The following is a 19,730-nucleotide window of genomic DNA, read 5'->3' on the forward strand; positions in this document are numbered from 1 at the left end:
AAATTTAAACTGGGGTGCAGTGTCTGATCCACTTTGTGCAGAACTCTTTAAACTTACAAATGTGACGACTGAGGCTCTACATCTATACAATCACTTTAAATGTGCTGAATAAAGTATAACAATTAGATTAAATCATGTCCAAGACCAGATAAAGTTTCCCAGACAGAAACACATTCCCAAAACTGACTCCAAACCAAGCTGAGACTAAATGTGCTACAGGGTTGCCATCCATTTATTTAAGTGCTCATCCAGCTCAGGGTCACAGTGAGTTGGAGCTGACCACAGCTGTCATAGGGTGAGAGGCAGGGCAAGCGGGCTGCAGCATCTTGCTCAGGATCTGTTGCATGCACAAACCTTGAAACTGTAAAAAGTGCAGGTAGTCGAGGGGAGAAAGAGATGCTCTCCTGCTAGATAATCACTTAAAATTTTTAGGCTACCTAAAATCATGTCCAAGATCCGTTCTCAGGCAGAAATGCATTCCCAGAAAGACTAAAAACGTTGGAGTGCCAGCTACAGCTAAAACTGTTTAATTGTTAGTTTGTGGTTGATGGAATTCCCCACCAAGGAGGAATAGGTAAACAAAAAGATCAACAATGCTCTGGTAAATGATCTCAGATACCGCTGGCTGTGCTTCAAAACCTCTACAACAAGTCTGAACACGAAGCTTCCATTAGGTGTGCAACACGGATAAACGAAAACGAAAGTTTCGCATGGCATTGTGTGTTACTGTCTTTTTGTCCATCTCGTGCTGATGATCATCATTAAAAAAGGTGGTGTGCCCTGGATAATTATAGAGGGCCTAAATTCAGTGAACAGACAACAATAATGCAGGTTAATCATGTAGCTGGATTAGTTCCTCTACAGCAATGACTCAGTGAGCACACAGGTCAAATACGTCGTTTTCCTCAGAAAAGAGACAGAAACCAGAAGTTTCATTTCACTATATATTATTCATCAGAGGGAAAGGACTCCTGCTGTGACAAACAGTTAAGTCATCCAGAGCCTTCCTCGTGCAAGATAATACAGTCCTAGTCAGGAGTTTAAGTGCACTCATCATGAATGTGAATTTCATGTTAATTTGTTAATTTTTATGATTCCTTTGAACAGTTTTTTTCCCCAGTGTGGAATGATTGTGCAGAAAAATTAGTACAGCAGAATTGGGTGCACAAGTTTGTATTTATTTTGGATTTTTTTAATCACACAGGGCCAAAAGTATAAAAACAGGCTCAGATATGTACATACACCCTCACTAATATTTGGTTAAATGTCTCTTAGCAAGTTGCACCTTGATCAGATGATTTTTGGTGGATATTTGACCGCTCTTCTGGGCAGAATTGGAAGACTTCATTTAAATCGGTTGGTCTCCTGGCGCAGACCCAGCTTTTAAGCATAAACCTCAGTCCTATTAAACAAATGTTTAATAGGACTGAGGTTGAGATGTGGGGAAGGCCATTCCAGAATTTGACGAGTGTTTGGGATCATTGTCCTGTTGGAACACCCAGCTGAGAACAAATTTCAACAATCCAGCTGCTGATTTGTGGGGAAGTTGAAGAATTTGGAGGTAGCCCTCCTCCTTCATTGTTCCATCCACTTTGTGCAATGTACCAGTGCCACTGGTAGCAGCAGCCCCTGAGCGTGATATAGCTGGTGCAGTGTTCTTAGGCTTGAAAGCCTCACCTTTACCCCTCCAAACATACATCTTGTTATTGTGGCCAAAGAGCTCAATCTTTGGCTCACCTGACCATAAATCTCATCTCCAGAAGGCATTTAGCTCGTCCATGCAGGCAGCTGCAAATTTCAGTTGAGCTTGAAGGTGTCAGTTTTGGAGCAAGAGCTTCTTCCCTGGTTTACACCCTTTCAGTCCGTGGAGATGTAAAACTTGCTTCACTGTGGACAGTGACATTGGTGTTCCGACAGGTTCCAGTTCGTGGCCGGTTTGAGCCTTGGTGGTTCCCGGGTTGTTCCTGAACATCCTGAACAATTTCCTCACATCTGAGGGTGACAGTTCAGGTCTTCTTCCAGACCTTGGCAAAGTGGTGACGCATCTGAATTGCTCCAAGAGATCTTCACAACTTGTGTAAATCTCTAATTCTCCTTGTGTCTTCACTGAGTTCCTTGGACTTTCCCATTGTCCACTGAGTAGTGGTTGGTCCAGTGAGTCAATCAAACAAATCCTTTTAATGCTGGCAAAGAAAACTATCAGCTGTAGCCAGTCATGATCACTAATAGGTTAATAGGACTTCTCATGTTAAAAGACACCATAGAACCTTCAGCACCACTTATTAGAAGATTTAAGAGAGAGTGTGTATATTTGAGCCTGTATGTATACTTTTAACCCTGTCAGACAGTCATTAAGATGATGCTGCACAATCAGTCCACCCTGGAAAAATGTGGTGCCCATAGAAATTTTGCCTTTATGGGTTTTCTGTAGGCTCACCCACATGGGGCCCATGCAACATAAGTGTAATATAAGTGCAGGTCTGCCCTGCCACATAGCCTCACAGTTCACCCACAGCTAACCACTGTGGACCCACATTTGCGGGCACATTATTGATAATAAGGAAACAGCAGAGGGAAATATGACTTTTGTAGAGAAACCACAAAACATGTTTTATTACTCTGTCAGAAAAAAGAGGCAGAGAAAAGGCAACTGATTCAAAACCTCAGAAAAATGGAAGTTAAACCGAATCTTATTGATATACTGAAAAAGAACTTGGGAAACAAAAGATATAAGGTCACATTCCAGACTAACTTATTTGGTAAGATTTCATTTTTTTCTTTTTCTTCTTCTTTTTCTTTTTTCTGTTCAATGAAGCCAACAGAAATGGAAGAAACTGTTCGTAATGAAGGGGAACAGGAAGAAAAGGCTGAGGTATACCAAGTTACACAACAGCTGGACTGAAAATTGGTGACAACAATCTGATGGAGTGATGAACCCAACTTTGAAATTTAGATTCATCACAGAGAGGTCAGGAGTGAGGTCCAACAGTGAGTGTCTACAGCCAACTATAAAATACAGTGGAGGTGATGTCATGGTTTAGGGCTGCATTACAAATGCAGATTTGTCAGATTTTGATCCACCATGAAATACAAAAGCCTCGGATTGGCTACAGCCTCGTTCTTCAGCGTGACGATGATCCCAAACACGCTGGCAGTGCAGTAAAAACATACCTGGATATGAAAACATATCCGGACCTCAACATTACTGAATCAGTGTGAGATCGTCTCGACAGAGAACAGAACAAAAGGCAGAAACATCCAAAGAAGAGCTCTGAATGTCCTTCAGGAAGCCTGGAGAACTATTCCTGAACTCTGCTTAAAGAAAGGATGAGGAAACTGCCTCAGAGAGTTCAGACTGTGTTGAACAATAAAGGTGGTCACCCCAAAAATGGACTTTCGAGCTCATTAGAATTGTACAAACTCTGTTACTGTAGGTTTGCACATTTCAGTAATTCGTTGCACCAATTTCCCATTTTTCTAGCAAAATATGAAGAAATGAGGCCTCAAGACCTTTGCATAGTACTGTAACTCTAAAACTCTGTGAAACTAGATACAAATCTTATAAAGATGTAGCTTCACACCATTCTGCTTTCAGTTTTTAACTGATTCATAAATCACTGCCAATCAATTGTCATCGTCCAGACACTATACGAGCTGTTAACCGCTCACACAAGAAGGACTGAAATGTTGGAAATACTTTTGTTTGTGTTCTTCTCAAGAGTTAGATAAGAAGACTGATACCAACCTTGTCATCTAGCTCGGTGTATTTCTCCAACCTGGAGCTATTTTTTTAAAACTTGACATCTGGTGTTGCCTGATAGGTTTGATGTGACGATGACAGTCGGAAAAAACCACCAAGTTTGTGATGACAAAGAAGTTTCGAAATGATGTCTTTCTGTGCTAAACTGTGAAAAAGATTAAAATGATAACAAATCAAAGGACAGACTTGGACACTTGACCCTTAAAATAAGGGTATCCAATGGCTCCGCTGTGCTGTGGGGCACTCTGGTTTGGGTCCACCTCAGTCACCAGATCTCAACATTACAGTGAATTTTGCACTGACAAACTGTGCCACACTCTCCAGTGCCATCATCAAAACAACAAACGAGGAAATATCTGTTGGGAAAATTATGTTTCATCCCTCCAGTAGAGTCCCAGAGTCTTTGGGAATCACCTTAAAGTTGTGTTCAAGTTATACTTGTAGAACATTGTGTCCCAAAACCTTACATTACTAAGAGACTAATTTTAGATGTCCGTCCATCCATCCATCCATCCATCCATCCATTCATCCATTTGATTTAGGATCATGGGCTGGAGCCTGTCCCAGGTGTCATAGGGCAAAAGGTGGGGCACACATTGGTCATGTCACCAGTCTATGACAGGGGTGACGCAGTGAGACAGACACATTCACATCTACCTATGCATGTCTTTGGACTGTGGGAAGAAGCTGGAGTACCCACACAAGCACAGTGAGTACATGCAAACTGCATGCAGAAGGACCCCAGCCAGCCCCCCGTAATTGTACTTTTGACCTCTGACCTTACAGCACTGGAAGATTGTTTCCTGTTGGGATTTTAAACCAGTGAGTTGATCATATTTAACAGCTCCAGAGGGATGTTTAAGCAGTGCAGCTGTTAAAACATAAAATATGATTCGGTCGTGTATACATACAGCACAAAGACAATCCCAGCTGCGCACACTCATTCTCTCAGTAAGCGTTTGAAATCATCTGACCTGATTTACTGTTCAATGTTTGCTCTGCGGTTTATTTATGCTCCCTTGTTTGCACAGCATAAATTTCTTTTTTGCCCATGTTTAACATTATTTTGAATAGAATCTTAACCTCATACAAAGTCTCCCACTTTCCTGTAAATCACATGGTTTCTTGACTGACGTTTATCTCCTCGCCTCCCATTTTTGCACTGTGAGAATTGTAGTCTTGAAAACCTCATTGTGCCAGGAGAGGTGAATGTCCTCACGGCAGGAACAGTGAATGCATTCATAGATCAGGCCAAAATAAAGAAGCTAGTGCACAGCTTTTGACTTGCAGGACTGTTTTTGTTCTCTATCTTTAAGCCTCCTCATCTTTAAGACCTATATCAACAACAAATCAGATAACTTGTTGGAAGGGACAACTTTACACAAGATTATCACACAGCATCTCTGTCAGTCCTATACAGCCCGCCTTTTCGTTTAACCCGTCTGTTTGGATTCATGGCTCATTTACTCTGAGGTTAAACATTTCAACACATGTGAAAATCCCTCTGCATGATCCCTTTAACAACAACAAAAAAAAAAAAACCCTGATACACAAAGATAGCAACTATCTGACTTTTCAGCGTTTAACAACTTAAGATGAGCTCAAGATGTGGATTTGTCAGCAATCAGTTCTCAAATTACCAGATATTAAATCAGTGTATCAGGATGTGACTGAAGTGCAGACTTTCAGCTTTAAGTGGTTTAACAAAGTGGTTACATTACATTATTACATTAACTGTTTTAGGAATGAAAGCCATTTTATACACACTGCCTTCAAAGGCTCAAACATAATTGGATAAATGACTGACAAGCAGTTTCACTGCCAGGTGAGGCCCGTCCCCCCAGCATTAAAAAAGACAAACAAAAAAACGCTGTTGAGAGTGTATTTGATCGCTGTTCACAGGAACCTCAATATGACGTCAAAAGAGATTTCACCATTAGACTGAAAATCCAAAGTAAACCCATCAGAGAAGGAGCAAAAACTTTAGCAGCGGCCAAATCAATGCTCTGCTACATTTATAACTGGCCGGCGCAGCAGCATCAAACGGCCTGAAAGACCACAGCACACAACTAAAGTGGCTGAAAGCAGACGACGTTTCCTGGTTAACAAAAACCTCTTCAAACATCAGGACAAGTTAAGATCAGTCAGGCGACACCTTCATAAATGTAGAAACAGAAGGATTTTTCAGTTACACTCAAGAACACAAAGGCCAGATTATACTTTGCTTTATACGTATGTTTATGTGAATCTTTGTGCTGACAAAGACAAGAATAAGAGCTGCATGAGTCTCTCATAGTGTCACAGTGAAAACAAGATAGTGGTGTTATACAGATATAAGTTGGGGAAATAAGGCAAGCCAGTGGCTGATCCTTTCCTGTCTGCTCTCTACTGTCCTATCAAAATAAAGGCTAAAGATTATCTTATGCACATGAGGATAAATGGTCATTTTTGTCCTGCCTTAATAAAGCAGAGGGGAAAAGAAACCTATGGTTATTGAAACTTGAAATTGTCGCTTCTGTGAATCTCCGAAGCACAATTTAATCTCTACAAAGTGTTTTATTAGGTTCAGGTCCAAAAACCAAAGCAGGTGTGGAGTGACGTGTTTGAGTTTGTGATCCAAACACTAAGTTAGCTCTGCTCTGAGACATTCAGATTCACATGGATGCACTCCATCAGTCACCACTCAGGCTACGTTCCCTCTCGGTACCTTGACGCGGCTGAAGTTTCACATCTGATATTTGGCAGCATGAGAGCCCACAGAGCCTGCAGCTGTGTCTGACGATCAGCTTGGAATGTCAGAACTATGAACAGGATATCACAGAAATACCTTTTGGTACACTTAACCCAGTCATGCAGTCCATTTCTAGAAATAATGTTCATTTTTGGAAAAGACTCAGTTTTGCAGTTCAATATTCATAAATATTCATGTGTGGATTTTACCACGTAGGTACTGCAGGTACGAGTATTTCATGCTAATATACAGACAAAATGTACTTGCATGCAAGTACATTTTGTCTGTATATTAGCTTGCAAGCATCTGGAGCATTTATGTAAATATTGCCTGATTGATAAATTTCTTAATGTGTTGCAAGAAGTGCTTCCCTCAACAACAAAACAGGAACCATCAGCGGTCAGAGGGGAAATTTTCTGTTGTTTCACTTTTTCCAGTTAAATAAAAGCCCAATTCCAAAGAAAAAGCTGAGACTGTCAGACGTAAATATAAACAGAACAAAATATAAACATATTCTTTTCACAATATAACACAGAAAACATATCAAATATTCAAACTGGCACTCTGAGTATCTCATCATTTTTTTCTATTGTGAATAAAATACGAGATGAGGTTTGGAAGTCATTGCGTTCTGCTTTCATTTGCATTTTACGCAGCGTCCCGACGTTCTTGGATCTGGGGTTGTGATTGCAATGTTTGAGTATGCAAAAAATACATAATAGAAGCTTTTCTGTAGTTTTTTTTTCTCTGTAATGTCTCACAACACAGTGAACACATGACCACTAACTCATACGAGGAGGCAAATGTGGAAGATGCCGGAGAACATGCTGCATACGTAAAAGTGCACTACAGAAGGTCAACAAGCAGATTTCAGGAAGTGAAACTTTTACCAAATGAAACCACATATTGTTTTTTGGAAAAAGGATTCAAACCACTTTCCTGTTTATGTTAAAAGGAACTATGAGACATTTGGGGCATGTCTTACAGGTGTCAGGGCCATAAGTATCCTATTCAGCATCTGTACAGCACAGCACGCAAACTCTCAATAAGTGCACATGTTTGGCTTTAATTAAAGGGCTTTAACACAAGTATAGCATTCACTGGTTAGGAAGTGCAGCCATTTTCAAACATGGTCCTTCAGTTTTAGTGGCTCGAAAGTACTTGGACCAAATAACATAACTTTAAATATAACGATTGTGTTTAATACTTGGAATAAAATCATTTGCAGTAAAAGACTGCCTGAACTCTAGAACTCATGGACTTTGCCAAATGCTGCATTTCTTACACTGAATCCTCTGCCAGGCCTTTACTGTAACCAAAGAGTATTTTATATGGTGTGAATGTGTTATGGCTACACATAATGGGTGCATTTATGCAGACTGTACAGAGTTTTTTGCTGCCTACTAACCCTCTATCGCATATTTTGCAACCCAGTGTTTTCATAATTGGTTCAAATGGGATTTATTATTATTTCAGGAGTGTGTGAGCTGCTTATTCCAAACATTCATTTGTTCGTGTATATAATACGTGTCCAAGGCAGCCTCAGATGCCTAAGAGTAAACATTTGCAATAAGTTGCAGAAACACAGTGAATAGTGACTTCAGACATGAGAAAAATATCTGTTCATCTCTCTCAAAAAGGTAACATTTAATTCACAAAATGTTACACAGTTCTTTTAGGATAATCTTGGTCCACTGCATGAGGTTAGTGGAGACAGTGGGAAAAAAGTAGTCTAGGATTAATGGGGAAACTGGCCTACATCAGACACTACTTCCTGTGTAACGAGTTAAACTTCACATGTCTGGTCACCCACAGTTTTTTAAAAGTTGCATCACTCCTGGAAAAACTTCTTCTTGTGGCGAGAAAGGTTTGGCTGCAGCTCAATGAACCCTGGGACTGGCTGCATGCACACACATGCATAAACACTCAAACAGAGGAGAACACAATAAAGGGCTGCCCGTATGCATTCCTTGAAAAATCCCCAAACCACACAGTGAACAGATAGATCCCAACGGCCAAAGCTCGGCGCTAATAGTGTAAAGACGAGATTAAGATGAGATATTTACAACTGCTTTATGACACTGTTTATCTTGGAAATGCAGACTGATATCTTTGTGTAGACAAACTCATAGTACAGGTTTCCAAACCACTGGGTGGCTTAGCGGTGAAGCCGGCGACCACATACACATGCCGCATTGCAGAGCGGGCGGCACAGGTTCGAGTCCCGGCCCGTCGCCAACTTGCCCGTGTGTCTTCCCTATATCTTTCCCCCATTTCCTGTTTCTCTCCACTGCCAGTAAAAGCTGCTGTGGCCAAAAATGCAAAAAAAAAAAAGTCTTCACATTTGAGTTCCAATTCCAGAAACAGGCTCCACGTTTGTATCACTCCTGTTAAAATCCACCCCTGCAGCTCATTACTGGGAAGCTTTTGCCTTCTGCTCTCTGCTGACTTCCTTCTGTCATTCCCTAAAGTGAATTAGCAAACAAGGCCTTTGAATTTGCAGATCCATCTGCATGTAATCATCTGCACAAACGTTTAAAGTTCAGGTTTAAATAAATAAGTTTAAGGAAGTTCACTGCCTCCGTTCAGCCTGAGACGTCACACTGACCTGTGCTGATGTTTGAAGTTCTTTGCTTTGAAGATTATATTCTGGATATTTTTGAACCTGAACTCAACTTGACCCTCTGCACACATAAAAAAGTATTTTGTGCATTTTGTGCACACTGATGGTTGAACAAATGAGCATGCTGCTTCAACAGAAGGTTTGAGCTTTCTTGGGGGGTGGGGGGACTCTGTGCCTCCTGGGTTTTCTGCAGACTTCTTCCCACAGCACACATTTGTCTGTAGGTGCAGATGTGATAGAGTCTCCAGCAGTTCATGAAACTACAAAAGAACCAAACAGCATCTGATTTCTAATTTTATGAATGAAAACACTAAACATGTAAAATAAACTGTTGAGCACCTGTGAACTAAAATGACCTGTAAAAATCCGGACACAAACAAACAAACAAACAAAAACACGACTTCCCATTTTATTGTATTGATATTGTGTCATGTACTGAATCCACATCCAAACTTTGTATACCCGTGTGTGTGTGCTTACTACATGTATGGCATTGTGTAGCTGCATCGATGACAGTTATGATGCTGCAGCACAGTCAGAGATGCATGACATGTCAAACTGGCACGTTCTCCCTGTGCCGAGCTGGTTCTCTCCAGGTTCCTCCTGCAGTTCAAAAGCACACGTCTTAAGTTAACTGGTGATTCTAACCGGGCTGTAGGGGCAACTGGTTGTCTGTGACCTGTCCCTGACCCTCAGAAAACACATGCACTGACTGATGCAAGTTAATCTGTAAATTTGTATTTTCCCAAACACGAGTGAGCCTTTAAGAACACAATTCATTTGATTACAAAATGATTAAGTCTTTTTTTTTTTTCTTTTTTTTTAATGTTTGCAGAGATTGGAACCTAATTTTATGGTACAACATAAAGAAGAAAAAAACTGCTGAGTCCTGAGTCAGGGAAGCATGTGGGAATATAAATGCTTGTAAAGTTTTTTGGCAAGAAAACAAAAAGTCAGGAGGAGTTAAGCCGTAATTGTCCCGCCACGTGCCAGCATTTCCTAGTTTTGTGCCAAATTTCTCCCATTTCCAGTCAATGAGCCCTGAGAACACTTTCAGTTTCTCTTGCACACCTGTATAAATACACCTGTACCTCTGATCCTCACAGCATCGCCTCCTCACTCCTGAAGAGAATCGCTCAAGCAGCCAAGCAGCGGCAAAACCTACGAAGAAACGAAGACATGGCCTCTCGAGTTGCAGCTCTGCTCTTGCTGGGTGTCCTCTGCTTCTCCTTTGCAGCAGGTAAGACACTGAGAGCAAATACTGAAGCAGGGGCAGTTTGCATGAGATTGCTCACCTTTAAAGCTAAATGCAGAAGATATTTGAGACAATTTTTGTGCACTTGAGTTCTTTTTTCCTTTACATGTAAATCCATCTGCCTGTTAAACTGACTTTCCTGTTCTACATGTTCTTACAAATCTGCTCTTGTAATGTCTCCCTGCAGGTGAGATTGCAGCGGACTGCTGTTTGCAGGCGATTGACAAGCGTTTGCCCTCCAAAAACATCGTGGACTACATTATTCAGGAGGCTGGGAAAGGCTGTGAAATAAGTGCAACTGTGTGAGTGTCAAAAATGTGCTCAACACTCATTTATATTTATTAAATAGGGAGTGTGTTTGTGCATGCATCCTTTTCTAAATAATCCCAGCACCTGGTTTACCTGTGGTCTCCTCTAACGTCTCATTCTCATCTGCTTTTTCAGGTTTATTGCCAACACTGGCAGAACTCTGTGTGTCTTCCACCCCAGCCAGAAACCATGGGTGAAAAACCTCATTAACATCGTGAACAAGAAAAAACAAGCACAGGAGTAAATGAGGTAAAAAAGAAGTGATTTCCCAGCTGCAGCATATCTGCTTTTTAAAATGCATTCACCACGCACTGACTAATCAAACACCGTCCTGCTTTTTCTCAGGCGCAGCGATGAACAAACTGTGGGAAAAGACGGATCGAGACTCATTTCATAGTCTGTGACGGTGATGTTGTGCTGCAGAGAGATTATGGAGAAATCATCATTTCACCTTATTTATGATGTTATCCTGTATAAGCTGCCATGCGTTGGGCACGAGCTAAATATAGTTATGTGTGTGTTTCTTCTCATTTGTGGTGACTGAGCAGTCGTCTCTTTTCTTTCTTTGTGTTATGAATGATCTAGAAATGGAAAGTTTTGCCCGGGCTTGCCCTGGAAATGAGAGTGGCATTAAAATCCTGTTGTGGTTTCTGTCTAAAGTGTCTGTAAATGAAAATACTTTGATTTATACAGCAGCAAATCACCTCAAGGTGCTTCATACTGTAAGACAAAGACCCTACAATAGCGGGTTGCATTTCTGTTTTTGTGATAATTTGTACAAAATGTGATGAGATGACTTGTGTATATGACTATGATCTTAAAATAAACTTGGACATTATTTTGTAAATTCTAGTTGCTGTCTTTTTTATGACTCCATCCTCTGTTTCTGTAACAAGTCATTCAGGGAAATATTGCTTTACTTTGTTTATAAGGAACATTTCAAAGCAATGCTTGTGCTTTAAAAACACAAATCAAAACGTGTTGACATGAATAAATGTGCAGGGAACAAAATAAAATAAAATACAAAGATACAAACAGGATTAAATATTAAAATAAAAACAACACACAAAGAAACAAAGTTTAAAAAAAGAGAAAACAGTGGAGCACACAGTGTTACAGCATTAGTGCAGCTCAAAGTGCTTCAGGTGACACACTGATAAAACATTTAGGCATTTGTAATAAAGTTGTAAGTAATGCTGGATAACTTGTACAATTAATAAGCTGTAGTAAGTGACTAACATGATTTAAATGGAGAAAAATCAAAGAGTTAAAAAGCCTAAACAATAAAATAGAATAATACCAGAATGGAGTAAACGTGAGCAGCTGATCAGGGCGTAGCCAGCAGCGCCTCACTGCACCGCTGAGGATGTGATGATACCTGCTGATATGTGTAACTGATGGTGTCTGTACAGGTGCCAGGTGACTGACACACACACACACCCACACACACAGATGACAGGAATAGATACACAAAAACTTTCATTTGTATGCACAATCATATTCATGCAGGCAGCATTTAACAAAGCTGCCAAATGAGGGCCTGTGAGGTGTGTTCTTCTCAGAGGACTCACACGAGTCTCTGACTCCTCTTTGGTTAAAATCTGTTGTGTTTTACACGCAGTTTAACAAAGGATACACAATCAAAGTATTAAAGGAGACTGTGTGCTGTTAACAACAGAGAGGAAGGTTTTGCTTACATAGAAACTTTGTTCACATGCACCAACAGAAAAGTTGTTGTTTGCACTTTGGGTTTCCTCATGCTTGGATGATCAGCTCAGGGCAAAAGTTTCAAGCATGTTCTAGACCAGTCTTATCCCTCGAGTACTTTGCGAGGTATCTGAACCAAATTTTTGAATCAGTTTCCTACCAGACACGTTAAAATGTGCACACGTTTACAGAGACGAACCAATGTTGTTGTTTAACGCAAATAACGAGTGGATAAAGTGATTACTTCCTCTGAGGTTAAGGATACTTAATAACTGCTCATGACTTTATTTACATGCATCTCTTTTCTGTTTCGCCATGGTTCCTGTTACACTGGTTGGCTTTATTGTGTCTTCAGTTTCTGAAGGTGGTATAACAGCCATTTACTTCAATGAAAATCTTTTATGATGACACTTCCAGGAAGCTGTTTCTGGAACTATAAAACATTTAAAGGGAGTTGGCCTAAAGACTCAATTCTGCAGCTTCTCTCTGCATGCTGGAAGTGATGAATGACTGACGGTAAGAATCCCTCACATTTATGAGAATACAAGCTGGGATCTCAAGAGCCGGAAAACAGGAAGCCCTTCCAACTCATTTTGACCTTTGACCTGCTCATAACAGAATCTCTGTGCTCAGTATAAACTGTCCTCTGAGCCAAAGATCAAACTTCACAGCATCCTGTGGAGTTTCCCAAAATATACACGACTTGTAAAGCTACAGACCACCCCCAAATGATACACTCCTGGGGGAGTGCATTTACTCACAGTGGATCTGGTACAGATGGCCTTTCATGGCAAAACTACATCCTTCAAATTTCTGTTGACTTTCACTCCAGTCTTATCGAACCTGTAACAAAAGGCTCAGCTGTGCACTTTCACTTATTCCAAACTTTGCTGTAAGTGTAATTTGCCTCCAACAACATTGTTTTGGCAAAACAAAAATTCAGACAAATTATTTACTGAGTAAATCTTAAAGCTGTTCCAAGAGATAATTTCATACTAACAACGCATCGATGGGTCAGTGTGAGTCACCGGGTCAGAGTCGGTGCGTCTGCATGTTTCAGCATCTTTCACCTTTCAGGCTCGTTTGGGGTTATGGGCTGCAGCTTGGCTGGTTTCTCCTCTCACATCTTCATTTTCAGGAACACAATTCATGTTGGGTTGTTTCTGACATCGCTCCCTCAAAGGCCACGACAGGTTCACCAAGAGTTGAACACTGCTGCTTAACTTGGACACTGACTTGGAATCACAAGAAACTGCGATCACTTGATGCCCGAAATCAGAATGGTTCATGCTGTAAAGTGGCTCATTGTTCTGTGATATCACTAAAATAATATTATGTCCTCTGTCTTTAAATCTTCTTTGTAAATTTTAATTTTCTCTTGTCCAATTGTGTTTTATGTACAGCACTTTGGTCAGTGGTTGCTGTTTTTAAAGTGCTTTATAAATAAACTTGGCTTGGCTTGGCTAAATATAAATGAATGGGCTGCGTGGGGCCCACTCGTGCTGGACGTCTTGATAGTGCCCCATATGAAACCAGAAGTGTAAAAGAGTGGGCGTTCAGGAGGCCAGCCAAGTCTGCAGCGCTTTATTTTTAGCCCGTTGCTCAAATGTACTGAACCCCACATTAAAAATTATATCAGTATAGTATCAACCACTTGTGTCAAAAAGTGGGCAAAAAGAATTTTAATGGTAAAAATGTTGTGCAGTCAGTGTGCATCACTGTGAACTTGTTTAACTCTGCATGTAAGCACATCAGTAACTGTAGATCAACTATTCTGGTAAGCAGGTCTTCAAAGACACCTTGCAAAAGATAAAACAAGCCCTCTCTTGTCAGCACAGGTGGCAGATACATAATGAGAAGCTTTTTCCAGCACACTTGGCTGAACAGAGTCCTTTCACATGGACTACTTTATGGAATTCTGCCAGAGGCGATATTTCCAGCCTATCAACTTTTTTTATGTTCCTGTAATTACTTCAGCAGGGAAAGTCCAAAGGCAGTAAATACAGATGCCCAATAAGGCAAACTTCCACCCAGCAGGTTACAAGTAAATGAAACTGTGTGTGGAGCGGCTGCAGCGACACGTGTGTAAGTGAAAAGACAAACATTTGCTCCTGGTGATGCATTTAGGTGCTCACAGAGGCTCCTATTCAACAGAAAGAGGTCACCGGTCTGTCACACTTATTTCAGCTTCCTCAATACAGTAAGTGGGGAAGAGAAAGTTGCTCTTTACAGACACTGCGTGCAAATGTTCTTTCACTGGAAAACATGCTCTTCCACAGAGGTGTTTATCATTTACGAGGGAATAAGTGAACAAGGAAGTAGAGCAAAGTGGCGTAATAATGGAAGTCCTTTTTCTGATGGCAGGTTGTGATTGAGTTGTTTCTAGTTAGACAAGTCTATACCTAAAAAGATCTTGAAGGTATTATACTTCAATTCAGGGTCATGAAGCCTATCCCAGTCCATCACAGGGCTAACACACACAGGGACAGACATCCATTCACACTCACATCCAACTTGGAATCACACACAGACCACTGAAATGGCCTCGACAGATCTCAGTCTCACGGAGCATCTCTGAGATGTGGCTGAACAGGAGATCTGCATCATGCAGCCGACAAATCTGTGCGACGCCATCATGTCACTGTAGACCAAAATCTCTGAGAAATGTTCTGTGACATGCAGAATTAAGGCACTTCTGAAGGTAAAGGTGGGTCCAACCCAGTACTCAGTATCCAGCAAGGTGTACCTAATAAAGTGTCTGGTGAGTGTAAAGCACATCGAGGCAGTTGTTGTGAATTGGCACCATAGAAATAGACTTGGATTTTCTCTCAAAGGGAGATCTTTTTGAAGGCTGGCTGAGTTTTAGTCCATGGATGTCAGCTGCTCAGGATGCAAGGCATCAAATGCCCTTTACTGTGCAGTCCCACTAAGTACCCCACATAACTCATGTGCAAATTTAAAATGAAATTTTCAGAACTGAAGAAGCCTCTTGGATAAGAGCTGAAACATCTTGAAAAACTTAAAGAGGTCCAGTCGCCGTTTTCAAGCTCCACTGACGACAGAAGCACAGCGTTTTGTTTCTACCTGTGAATTTGCTTTGAAATCAGCATTTAAACTCGAGAGTCGCTGGAGACTGACTCACACGGCTGACCCAGTGTCATGCGGCCCAGTTGTTTTAAAGCACATTTGTGCACATGCATCAGTGTTTGTAGATTTTACAGCGGGACCATATCAGCACTGTAAAACGTTTTGTTGTCACAACACCATGAGTGACCACTGGGCCCCACCGGCCCCAACCAGGCTGACCGTGTGAACGGCACAAAATGTTCATTAAGAAGGATTACATGTTTGTGGTTAACACAGTCATCCAGATCTGCCCACATGTAAAACCTCTGCCCTGCTGTGGCTGGGAAGTTTACTTTGACTTCAGAACATTTGGTGCTTGTCATTTCTGAGCTGGCATATCCAGGAACTGCTCCATCTCTAACATTTTTGGAAATAAATAGGAGTAAATTAGATCTTCTACCTTACTTTTAACCCTTTAAAGTTCAGGTTTTGTTTTATGTCTGGTTTTGTTTTACTTGTGCACACACCATGTTAATGGCTTCATAGCTCTGCTTTAACTCGTGCTTTATTTAGTTGCACCCAATTTTACTTCAGTAATTATACCATGAAGATCACAGCTCTGGTGTGTTCAAGCACCATCTGTTTGCGGCGGACAAGAATTGAGATTTAGCACAGCAATACAGATTAAACGCCTTGTATTTGTTTATAAAATCCTTCAATCACTTCCAGTCGATACGACTGGAGCACTTTAAACAGCACTATATTTGTTCTTGTTACTTTAATATCTCTGCAGAAGCTGTTTTTGTTTGTCTTTAATATTCTGAAGTTGTTCATAAACAGATTACAGTCATTTTTAATCTACTCTTAATCCAGTGCAAGAAGATGTGTTTATAAAGACTTCATTTCCCCTTCTGCTTCTGTCATAAATGAGATTAACTCTGCGGTCTTATGAGAATCTTTAAGGATGTACAAAAGAGGGACTTTTTTTTTTTTAGATCGATGGGATATGAAATAGAAAAAGTAGAAGAGGAAAGAGTAGCTGAGCTGATGAAAAGTGAAAGTCAAAACATGCACTCAGATGCTATATAAGGAGTGCTGCAGCAGCAGTCCCCTCACTTCCTTTGGCACAAAAGGTACTGAAAGGAAGAACAGGCTCTTCATCAGCCAATCTGCCTCCAGAGAAGCCAAGAGACGACTCTTCTTGCTAGACCAGACATGGCTGCCAAACTCTTCCTCTCCATCCTTTTCATCGCTTGTTACTGCTCAGGTGAGTTTCTATCAGTTATCCTCACAGACTGAAAATATGTGAGCTTCATTCTCAGGCAGAAAATGAAATGTCATTGTCAGACTGCTTCATCAAGCTTAAAGAGATGTGACTTTTTTTTTTAATGACTGGAAATGGAAGCAGCAAGTCTAAATGTATGTCTGTGCTTCTGCAGCTCTTCACTTTGCTTTTTAAATACAGTTTTTTCTGATTCCAAGTGAATCATTAAAGCATCATTATTAAGAGCTGCACAAAAAAAGTGTACCACGAGATGAGGATGAGATGCTGTAAAAACGCAGTAACAGAATAAGCAGAGTATTAAGTAAATGTGAAAACTAAAGTAGAAATATGCTATAAGCACTGCTTATCAGTGCAAAGGTAAACACTAAATTAGTTTACCTTTCGTAAGGTGTGGCGGTGGTATTCCCCTCTCTTTGTTTCGCACTGTGTCGCAGGTGAAAGCTAAAATATAAGTGTGGAAAATCCCTGTCGAGTGACAAAAAGTGCCATGCCCATGGGAGAGTGTGGCCAGTGTGTCACTCTGAGGGCTCATCAACAAGCTTTTCCTGCAAAGCATCAAGTGTACAAAAGAAATGATATAAAGAACAAAGTGCATTTAAGCTGAACTGATGCCAACAAAAAGGGGCATCAATCACAGCTTACAGCTACAGAACTCTCAAGCTGCACACGAACCTCTGCAAACAAGCCTGCTGTGTAACCTAATACTTTTTTAAAAATATAATGGCCAAATTGTTTTCCTTTGTAAAACCTCAGATCTCAGGTTTTAATGGGCTGAACCGGCCCCACCTCATCCTTCACGCTCATACACATGACCACAGAGACAGAATATAAAACCTGTGCTTCTGAATAAAAGTTCATTCAGTTCAGTGATTGGTAGTGATTTTTTTATGCACTTTTATCAGCTTTGTCTTACAGTAACTCAAAGTGTATTTAATTGCAGTAATTCTGGTTTTGGAGAGTCCCTTTTTGCTGAAACGGTCTTCTTTGTCTTTCAGCGACCCTGGCACAGGTGCCCACTGACTGCTGCTTGCAGCTCTCAACAAGAGAGATCCCAAAATCTGTTGTTGCGAACTACCGTGTCCAGGTCGGCGGACAAGGCTGCCCATTTAATGCCATAGTGTAAGTTCTGATGATGTGCAGTAGATGATTTGTCTAACTGGTAGATCAGGACATGCAGACACGCTGCTATGGCGGGCTCACCTTGACTTGAGTGATTTGCGGTTCTTGCAGTTTTGTGGCCAGAGGTGGCAGGACAATGTGTGCTCCCAGTGATGAGAAGTGGGCCCAAGATCTGATGCACCATGTGGACCACCTCAGGAAATTCTGCAAGAAAGCCAACTACCAGGTACCTTCAACTTAAACTCTTTAAATGCAGCAAATAACATATAACACTCAAAAAATGGAGAGCTTTAAAAGGAGTCTGCACTGCTCGTTAGCTGTTACTGATTTAAAGGAGTAGTTCAACGTTTTAGGAACGTCGGCTGCAGTTTTTTTTCCTGCTGAGCGCTAAAACATTGATACCACTCTCACAGACAGAACAAGCCCTCACAGTAAATTTTCATATGGGTCTGAAATGAAACTTCAAAATCAAACTGTGTGAGTTTGAAAGAAGTGGAAACACAAACCACAGTTTTCCTGCGAACACATCATCTGCATATTACACCACCAACGTCCTCACATGGACTTTCTGTGTCTGTAAAATGTTAGCTTCCTCGTCTTCCCTCGTTCTTACTTCCTGTTTTTGGTTTGTCTCTGGTTACTTTCCTTCTTTCATTTTCCCTTCTTTGTATTTTCCTGTCCCACATTCATTTCACCTGCGTTCAGCTGTTTCCAGCTGTGTGCAATCAGCTCATTGTGGATGCAATCCGGTCTCTGCTGTTTTATCTCCTGCTCGACCTTCACTTTATCCTCCTTCTGCTGTCTCGGGCTAATGTTTTTTGTTTTTCTTGGCTTTTGTTTATTAATCTTGCTTCTGACATCTCCATTGGAGTCTTTTCCCCTGACTTTTTTACATTACTGAACACACCTCGCTTTCAGCCGGGAGACTGGTTCGCAGTCACACGTGGGACTGTTTTTTTTTTTTACTAAATTTTAACCAACACATCCACCTGCTTCAAGCCTCATTTAATTTCAAGTGGGTTGAGATCAATGAACTGTTGAACCACAAATCCTGCTACTAGTCGTGAGGTTGTACCAACATCAAAGCACTCTTCGCCACTCACCTTCAACCACACGCTGTTTGCACGTGCTGGTAATAATCGAACATTGTGTTGTCTCAGAGCGCTCATGGTTCTTAACACTTTAAAAAAATCGCAACCTGGAAGATGCCACGTGAAACATGAAACCAAACGTTGCAGATCTTTGTTGGTGACCCATGAAATTTTTATCTTAGAAATCACAAGTTGATACAAGAGCAGAATCACTTTTCCGGTCTTGCACTCAGATTACACAGGATTCCCTGTTAGTGTATTATTAGCATTCATGCTTGACGAAAGTCTATTTTTGGGAGCAGGAAGTTAAAGCTGTGGTGAAAATAACGACTTTGGTTTCTACAGCACAAACGCTGCACTGGAGTGAAGCCCGAGTGAATCCGACTTCAGCGCCTTCAGCCAGAGCAGCGACGGTGGCTCCACAGCAGCGAGGGGATCAACCATAACATGAATAGTGAAGACTGTGAGATCAATGTGAAATAACCAGCGATTTTTCTTTTTACTAAACAATGTCTTATTTTTTACTTTTCTGTAGCTAAGATTGATCTAATTTGAAATTAAATATCTTGAAGGAATTTTATATTTTTTTATTCTCTGTGTTTTGTTTTTTAAGGAAAAGGTTTATGAAATATGTGGAAAAAGTAAATATTTGTTAAGTAACCAGCTCATTTTAGAACTCAGGAAGAAGCAGTTTGGTTCATTTGAATGTATTTGAGTGTTGATCTTTTCAAAATAAAGCCTGTTTTTTCCCCTGACCCCAGTCATGCCTGTGATTCTTTGTCGA

General features: G+C 40.8%; 2 protein-coding genes across 2 annotated transcripts; both read left to right on the forward strand.

Moving 5' to 3' along the window:
• Positions 1 to 10,220: 10,220 nt before the first annotated feature.
• Positions 10,221 to 11,525, forward strand: LOC115775920 (C-C motif chemokine 20-like). The gene is made up of 4 exons (XM_030723441.1): positions 10,221 to 10,354; positions 10,557 to 10,671; positions 10,814 to 10,927; positions 11,024 to 11,525. The coding sequence occupies exons 1-3, from the start codon at positions 10,294 to 10,296 to the stop codon at positions 10,920 to 10,922; spliced, it is 285 nt and encodes a 94-aa protein (XP_030579301.1). The 5' UTR covers positions 10,221 to 10,293; the 3' UTR covers positions 10,923 to 10,927; positions 11,024 to 11,525.
• Positions 11,526 to 16,572: 5,047 nt separating this feature from the next.
• Positions 16,573 to 19,706, forward strand: ccl19a.1 (chemokine (C-C motif) ligand 19a, tandem duplicate 1). The gene is made up of 4 exons (XM_030723629.1): positions 16,573 to 16,718; positions 17,732 to 17,855; positions 17,967 to 18,081; positions 19,292 to 19,706. Exons 1-4 carry the CDS (start codon positions 16,667 to 16,669, stop codon positions 19,322 to 19,324), a joined length of 324 nt encoding a protein of 107 aa, XP_030579489.1. The 5' UTR covers positions 16,573 to 16,666; the 3' UTR covers positions 19,325 to 19,706.
• The last annotated feature ends 24 nt before the right edge of the window (positions 19,707 to 19,730 follow it).

Source organism: Archocentrus centrarchus, unplaced genomic scaffold (genome assembly GCF_007364275.1).
Source record: "Archocentrus centrarchus isolate MPI-CPG fArcCen1 unplaced genomic scaffold, fArcCen1 scaffold_26_ctg1, whole genome shotgun sequence".
Classification (NCBI taxonomy): Eukaryota; Metazoa; Chordata; class Actinopteri; order Cichliformes; family Cichlidae; genus Archocentrus; species Archocentrus centrarchus.